The 7,445-nt window shown below is 41.9% G+C and overlaps 1 protein-coding gene across 1 annotated transcript; it reads left to right on the top strand.

Moving 5' to 3' along the window:
* Positions 1 to 2,061: 2,061 nt before the first annotated feature.
* Positions 2,062 to 6,139, top strand: LOC138818184 (lymphotactin-like). Its single transcript, XM_070009139.1, has 3 exons — positions 2,062 to 2,143; positions 4,976 to 5,090; positions 5,897 to 6,139. The coding sequence occupies exons 1-3, from the start codon at positions 2,083 to 2,085 to the stop codon at positions 6,060 to 6,062; spliced, it is 342 nt and encodes a 113-aa protein (XP_069865240.1). The 5' UTR covers positions 2,062 to 2,082; the 3' UTR covers positions 6,063 to 6,139.
* The last annotated feature ends 1,306 nt before the right edge of the window (positions 6,140 to 7,445 follow it).

Genomic DNA, 7,445 nt, shown 5'->3' with positions numbered 1-7,445 from the left:
ACAGAGGGGTTACAATTACATGATCAAGGTAATGAGTACATTTCTTATCAAGCATTGTTGCCTCCTCCTTTGTTTCCCCTTCCCATCCCTTCCCATCTCCCCCCCACACCCCATCCCCGCCTGTCCCCCACTCCCCCACCTCCCTCCCCAGTGCCAGGATTTCTCCTTTCTGTGGCTATAGCATGACATTCTGTAGCTACAGCATGGCTTTGCATACATGCATCAATTTTCTATATCCATCCACCCACTGATTTGACACGTGGGTTGACTCCATATCTCTTGCCGGATCACACAGTCATTCTATTCTTTTAGGTTCTCTGAGGAACCTTCATATTGCTCTCCATAATGACTGTACTAATTTCTACCCTCACCAACAGTGTGTGAGACTTTCTTCAATGAGTCTAAGATGACTCCCACTCACCTGTACTTGGGAACTGGAAGAGAGCACATTACTCCACAGCACGGAGTGATGTGGGAGAAGCAACTGGAATGGAAAATATGTTCAGAGTCTAAAGATCAAAGACAGAGGTAGACCATAATTAAAAATGGTTCAGACGTTCAGAGTGAAGTCGGAAAAATTAAATGTCACTTATAAAACATTTCTTAGAGATTAACCTACAATTTTCATGGAAACAGGAAGTTATTTTCATATTCCTAGAACAATGCCAAACTTTAAACTACGCACAGGAGGCTGAGATCTGAGGAAGCCAGCCCAGGCAGAAAAATCCCCATGAGACGCTGATATCCAATTAACCTCTCAAAAACCCGGAAGTGGAGCCATGGCTCAAAAGTGGTAGAGCGCTAGCCTTGAGCAAAAGAGCTCAGGGACAGCACCCTGGCCCTGAATTTAACCCCTACAAAAGACTTAAAAAAATACCATATAGATATACTCTAATAACAGTAATGTAAGGGATTGGCTCAATGTGTGTCTATATATATTGTCAAAGTTGGACTATGAAGAACAAGGAAACATAAAAGACATTTAACTTTATGTTAAACAGTATTTATAATGGTCACAATGATACAAGCATAGGTATATCAATAGATGGCCACTGGAAAAACATTAAAAATGGCAATCATCACAATAATAAGATGGATAGTTTTCTCTCATTTTTTTCCTTAAAACAAGGTTATTGTAGGACAACTTTTCAAAACTTTTTTTTTTTCTGCTGTGGGGCTTGAACTCAGGGTCTGGGCACTGCTTGAGCCTCTTTGTCTCTTTGTGTCCAAGGCTAGATCTCTACCACTTGTGCTACACCACCACTTCCAGTGTTTGAGTGGTTGATTGGCGGTAAGAGTCTCATGGGGACTGTCTGCCCAGGGCTGGATTCAAACCTCCATCCTCAGATCTCAGCCTCCTGAATAGCTAGGAGGACAGGCATGAGCCACTGGTGCCGGGCTCAACACCTTTTTAATAAACCCATGGAATTCTAGCAGAGCCAAGGTGCACGTAGACATGCAGGGCCCGTGAAATGTTTCTTGGGCAGTGGGGAAAGGGGTGTAATGAAATGGGGGTAACTTCACTGAGTGTAGAGAGGAGAAATGAGAAGGAAAGGAAAACCAAAGATTGAAAATCTCTGAGGCAACCGTGTCCCTCTTTTCCTAGAGAGTCAGTCGGGGGCAGCACCAGGAGCTCCTGGTGTATGGTGGGGAAGCCCTGCGTCGCTGGAGGCCAGCAGGACTGACAGAGTGACCACTCCTCTCCATTTCCTGACCCCTGACCCCACCACGGAGTCAAGACATTAGCATGGGCTTGGGGGCTGATCGACAGTGGAAGATCTGACTGACAAGTCTCAGGGCTGCAATGAGACAATGCATGGTGTCTGATGCACAAGTTGGTTTCATTGCCACATTAACCACAGCAGAAGAGGAAAAAGCCACAAGGTGTGGGGTTCGTATGCACTAGGTAAGGGAATTTGTGTTTAAGGGGGGGCATTGGTATTGCAAAGTCTTTCCACGGTACCACGCCTACCCCCCAAATCTCCCTGTCACCCCAGGAAGTGAGGACGAGTGGCAGATAAAAGGGGCTCTGGGCAAGGCCATGCTCACACGCTGCCTGCAAAGCTCAGCTGGGGCTCAGCCATGAGACTTCTCGCCCTGACCCTCCTGGCCATCTGCTGTCTCTCCGCAGGCCTGGTGGAAGGTAAGCGAGGGATGCGTGAGAGTTAGGGCATCACTCAGCTTGGACTGCAGTAAACGGCTTTTCCCAGGACAAGCCCCAGAATGCCTGGCATGCAAAATGGGAGATGATCATTTTGACTCTTGGGGATTTTGTAGGCTTCCAAGATGGAATCTGGTTAGGATCTGGTCCCCAAATCTTCCTCATTGGGTGATTTGGAATAAATTTTTTAACCAGACTGGCTCTGAACATTTTAATCTATAAACCCACTCAATAGTCTCGCTATACTTTGGGCACTCTCAGCTGGTATTTAAATGAAATTGATGTGATTTATTTAAGGGTTATTTATGTGGTCACCTCCAATCCAGTCAATGACTATGAAATAGTAATTTTTGGTCATGTTAGCTATAGAAATGGTGGTGATGTTTATGATTGCATTTGTAGTTTAAGCCTCAAAACCTCTGGGAGTTCTGTCACCATGTGGGGATGAGAATGTATGCTGGGAGGCATATAAATGTTTTCAATTGAACAATAAAAATTCAAACTCAGTTTGACTGGAAATTCATTCTGTCATTTCCAGGAAAAAAGTACCTTTAAGTAAGTGGAGGGATCTATTGTTACTGCTATGAATGTTGAAATTTATGACAGATTTCTTGAATTTGTAAAGGATTATATAACAATATGTGTTAACAGATAGTCCAATACCTTGTACACAATCAAATGAACCCTCAAAACATACAGGTGAGGGTCAGCGGTACTAAGCCTTACTTGAGCATTCAACAAATACTCTTTTCTCCTTCTCTCCATCCTTTCTTTCCTTCCTTTTCTCCTCCTTCCTCACTTCCTCCCTTCTTCTCTCCTTCCTTTCTTTTCTTTCTTCCCTCCATTCTTTTTCCTTTTTAAAATTAAACAGCTATTGGTTTTTCTCTCTCCAAGAAGGCTCAGCAGACATTTCTTAAGGGACCATTTTTCCTACTGGCTGGATTAAATTTATAGAGTTAACTGCATCCTATTTTGTAGATTTAAACTATAATACCATAACTTGATAAGTACTCCCCAATGGGTAATCTGACTAAAGGTAGCAAAGCCTGGAACTCATTGAAGTCGGGGAAAATTAAAAATACTGGTGGACCCACAAGATTTAAGACCACTAAATCAGGCCATGTGGGCTACACGGCTCGCATTTGGCTGGGATGACAAATGCATTTTTTGGCAGGAGAATGACATCCTGGACGATATTATGAACTCTGAGACGCTCTCAGTTTTCTTTTCTTTCTTGCTTTCTTTTTTCTTTCTTTCTTTCTTTCCTTCTTCTTTCCTTCCTTCCTTCCTTTCACCTTTTCTTCTTTTAAATTTAATCTTATTGTCAAGGTGATGTACAGAGGAGTTAGTTACATACCTCAGGTAGTGAGTACATTTCTTGTCCACCTTGGTACCCTCTTCCTCATTTTTTCTCCCACTTTCCCTCCTCTCAGAGGATCAGGTTTTCTACTTGAAGGACTCTGTAAGTCTAGCTCATGCCTAGCTGATGAACAGAAATGGGGGAAAACCATCATTGCTTTGACTCAACTGCACCTAAGTGAAAGCAAGATTTACCAACTAACACAGACACCCAGCATTGCTGAGCAGAGCAAGTTTTGTGGTTTATAGTAGCATAGGGTTCTCTGGGACTTCGGGCTGCATATTATGTGCTTTGCAGGGGAAAGAAAACATACTGCTTCATAAGTAGTGAGAGAAAGTAAAACTACATTTTTTTCTCTTATTACTGAGTTCAGCCACAGTTCAGCATTAAAAATAAATTGGCAAAGGCGGAGGGGAAAGAATATGCAATGTTCTTGGCACTGAGAACAATGGAAAGGAACAATGAATTAGAAAAAATGTCAGTGGGGACAACTTTTGCTTAGTTACCTATGTGTAAAAAAATGGCTTCCCCCTGCTTCAGCTGCCTGGTATTTGTCTTGTTAAACTCAAGTTTAGCTCTTCAGACGAGGAAGATGTGTTGTCGGGAGAAGGGAGGACAAGGGGAGAGAGCACAGACAAACGGTGGGTGGGTGAATACAGAAAATATTCAGCACACCTCTGTGAAAATGGAAACAGGTAACCCAAGGGGGGGGAGGGATGGAGAGACAGAATGACGGAGGGTGAGATGGATTCAAGTGAAGTCTGTTCATCAACTGGCATGTTGAACTGCAGCTCCTTTATACAACTGCGTAAAGACAATTTTGAAAACTTAAATGCCTTCCAATACCAGCACCACTGCCGCTCAAACGCGATCATTCTGAGAGGTTCTTTGAGCCTGTTCAACTAGCTTATTTTTCTTCTATGACGAATATACCTCTATCCATCTAAAAACTCAGATTCAATTTTTACCAGACGCGTAGTACGATGAACTCTTCCAAGTTAGTGTCCCTTCGGCGATGTCAGATATTTCTCTAAGCTTAGCTGTTTGATCCTCCTTGGGTGTGACTACACTCTGGATTTTGCAGTTTACCATTAAAACACATCTTTAGTCAGAACCAGCTGCCCCATCACTGCACACTGCCTTATCCAAATTACTCTTGGTTATATTTCTCCTTTACTGCATTTATAGCATAGATATAGCTACAAATACCTGAAATCATCTCTTCTGATAACACAAAAGTAGTGTCCATCTGAACTAGTGCTTTCAACACTTGCGCCACAAAATACTCAGTGAACCAGTGAATCAAACACTTATTAATAAGCTATGATGTACAAGAGATTGGGAGCGACGGCAGAAGTCATTCCTTAGAGTAAGTGAACAGTGTTATCTTGATCTTGTAAATCAGACTTACAGGTTTTTATTTATCCTCTCCCCCCCCCACAACTCTCTACCAGGTGTGGGAAGCGAAGTCCCAGAAAAGAGTTTCTGTATGAGTTTCACAACCCAGAAACTGAAAATCAACAGAATCAAGACCTACGTTATCAAAGAGAGCGGCATGAAAGCTGTCATGTGAGTGTTTCCAAATTCCCAAAGCCAAGCACGGTGGAGTTTCTAGAATTACAGAAATGCAGTAGTAACAAGTACTTCCTTCTTTAGGAAAAGTAGATTGACATGGATGAAAGCTACAATGTAACCAATAGTACTTTTACTTGTCCATATGAATCTTGCCTCATGAAACCCCATCAAATCATAATTTTTGTCAACATGTAATATATAAATAAAGAACATATTTTGGTTTGGTTTGGCTGAACAGAAGAGTCTGGCTGGAAACCAGATGAATACCTTATCCAGTCCTTCGGGATGGCCTTAGAGATGGCTGACCAAAGCCACACCAGTGTAGGATGCTTGTGGTGGCATCTAAACAGAGTGCTGTGACTTATCAATTGACCTACAGCAAAGGAACGAGTCAAGAACTAGACTCCACTTCTCCACCCTTTCAAGATCTCAGCTTTTATAAGTATCAGCTCTACAAAATGTGACTATGAGCTCTAGAAGGCTTTAGAACCATCACTTATAATTTAAAAAAATGAGTGTGTTTAGATTTGAAAGGAAGAGTAATAATTCAACATGGTGGTCTTCCGTGCCAGGTTTCGTTAGAATTTGGTAGCCTGGTGAGAAAAGTGGCCTGGGAATGAATAACCATGAACACAGGAGTCAGCTGCACCTGCAGACACTTCTCTGTCACGGCAGATCAACCCAGTTGTTTGTGTTCTCATGGTTTTGAAAGGTCTTTTCAGGTCTGTTCCAATCTTCACCCTTGACCCCAAGGCTTGGAGAAGGCAGCTAACTTTGTCTATCTTTTCCTTGTATCACAGATTTATTACCAGACGTGGCCTAAAAATATGTGCAGATCCGCAAGCCTCATGGGTGAAAGATGCCATCAAAAGTGTGGACAACAGGTCCAGAAAGAACATCATCCAAACCAAGCCTACAGAAACCCAGCAGCCCACTCGGACAGCGGTGACCCTGACTGGGCAATGACCTAGACTAGGTTCCCTCCACAGCCAGCCCGCTCTTTGCACATTATAAGCTGATATATGCAGAAGATTATAAGTTATGTTTTCTGAAAGTGCTGCATGAATAAAAGTATTTTCTTACGTTTTTATTTGAAATGTCTTTTGTACACCTTTCGGTGTGATAATTAATAAATATTTATCGCCAAGGGTTCTATAGTTTATCCATTAAAAAGAGAAACAGCAATATATCATTTATGATATATTTATCTATTTTTCGACAGTATTGGAGTTTGAACTTAGGGCCGTGTGTTGTTAGGAAGATGTTCTACTGCCGATCTATGCTGCCCATCTTTTTGTCCCTGGTTATTGTTGAAATAGGATCTCACTTGGTACCTGGATGCGTACCTGGTACCCGTACACTTCTGCCTGAAGCTGGGATGACAGATATGTACCACCATATCCAGCTCCATTGTAATAGAGTTGTATGATTTTATTGTCCAGCCTGGCTTGGAACTGTGATCTTCTCAATCTTCACTATAAGTGCATACTACTGTGCTTTGCTATTAGTTGAGATGAAGTCCTGAACTTTTTTTTTTTTGAGGCCTAAACTGGCCTCAAACCAAGACTGTCCTAATCTTAGCCTCTAAAATAGCCTCTCAAGGTGTAGGATTATAGGTGAGAGGCACTAGTGCCCAGTTTTCTATTTCTGTCCTAATGGTATCTTTCTTTCTCTTAAATCTCTGGTATCTGTGATAGAAGAGATACTGGGTAGTGGTTAACAGAGATGAAGGCGAAATTCATTATTCATATATTTAAGCTTCTAATGATTCTCCAAATGGGAGACATGGGTTACAACTCTGACAATGAAAACAACTCACAACCTATTACAGAAGAGTATTATTTATAAAAGAAGTGAGGAAAATCATGTCATCACATTCCCATTCTGTGAGGCCCTTGCTCAAAATATGGCTTCACTCAAGTCTGATCTCAGACAAATTCCCTTACTTCTCTGTGTCTCTTTTTAATGTCTATTATAATAATAAAAGACAAGACTTACCATTTATTTCACTTGTCTAGTTAGATTTTTTAATGTACAGAAACTTCACATAAAAATCAGTCATTTTCCCTCCCCCACAGTATAACCCCTGCTTTCACTGTATTTGATGTCGGTATAATTTGTGGAGGGGAAGGGGAAAAACAAGTCGTTTAAATAAGGATATAGGTGGACCCGTTGCAACAATGAGAAGTACAAGTTGTCATGTCAAAACGAACTTTACCACTTTGGTGGGGGGGGAGGATTGGATGGGGAGCAGGGGGAAAGGATGGGAAGGGGAAACAAAGGAGGAGGCTACAATGCTTGATAAGAAAATGTACTCATTATCTTGCCCATGTAATCCATGTAATTGTA

The sequence above is a fragment of the Dipodomys merriami genome, unplaced genomic scaffold (genome assembly GCF_024711535.1).
Source record: "Dipodomys merriami isolate MVZ:Mamm:240054 unplaced genomic scaffold, mDipMer1.0.p SCAF_72, whole genome shotgun sequence".
Taxonomy (NCBI): Eukaryota; Metazoa; Chordata; class Mammalia; order Rodentia; family Heteromyidae; genus Dipodomys; species Dipodomys merriami.
The sequence above is the reverse complement of the archived record's forward strand: the minus strand, read 5'-3'. Positions and strand labels throughout refer to the sequence as shown.

Excerpts from the sequence above, each read along its gene's own strand:
- LOC138818184 (XM_070009139.1), top strand. The coding sequence starts at position 2,083 with ATGAGACTTCTCGCCCTGACCCTCCTGGCCATCTGCTGTCTCTCCGCA. Across the intron at positions 2,144-4,975 it reads CTCCGCAGGCCTGGTGGAAG|GTGTGGGAAGCGAAGTCCCA; the intron begins GTAAGCGAGGGA and ends ACTCTCTACCAG. Across the intron at positions 5,091-5,896 it reads AGCGGCATGAAAGCTGTCAT|ATTTATTACCAGACGTGGCC; the intron begins GTGAGTGTTTCC and ends CTTGTATCACAG.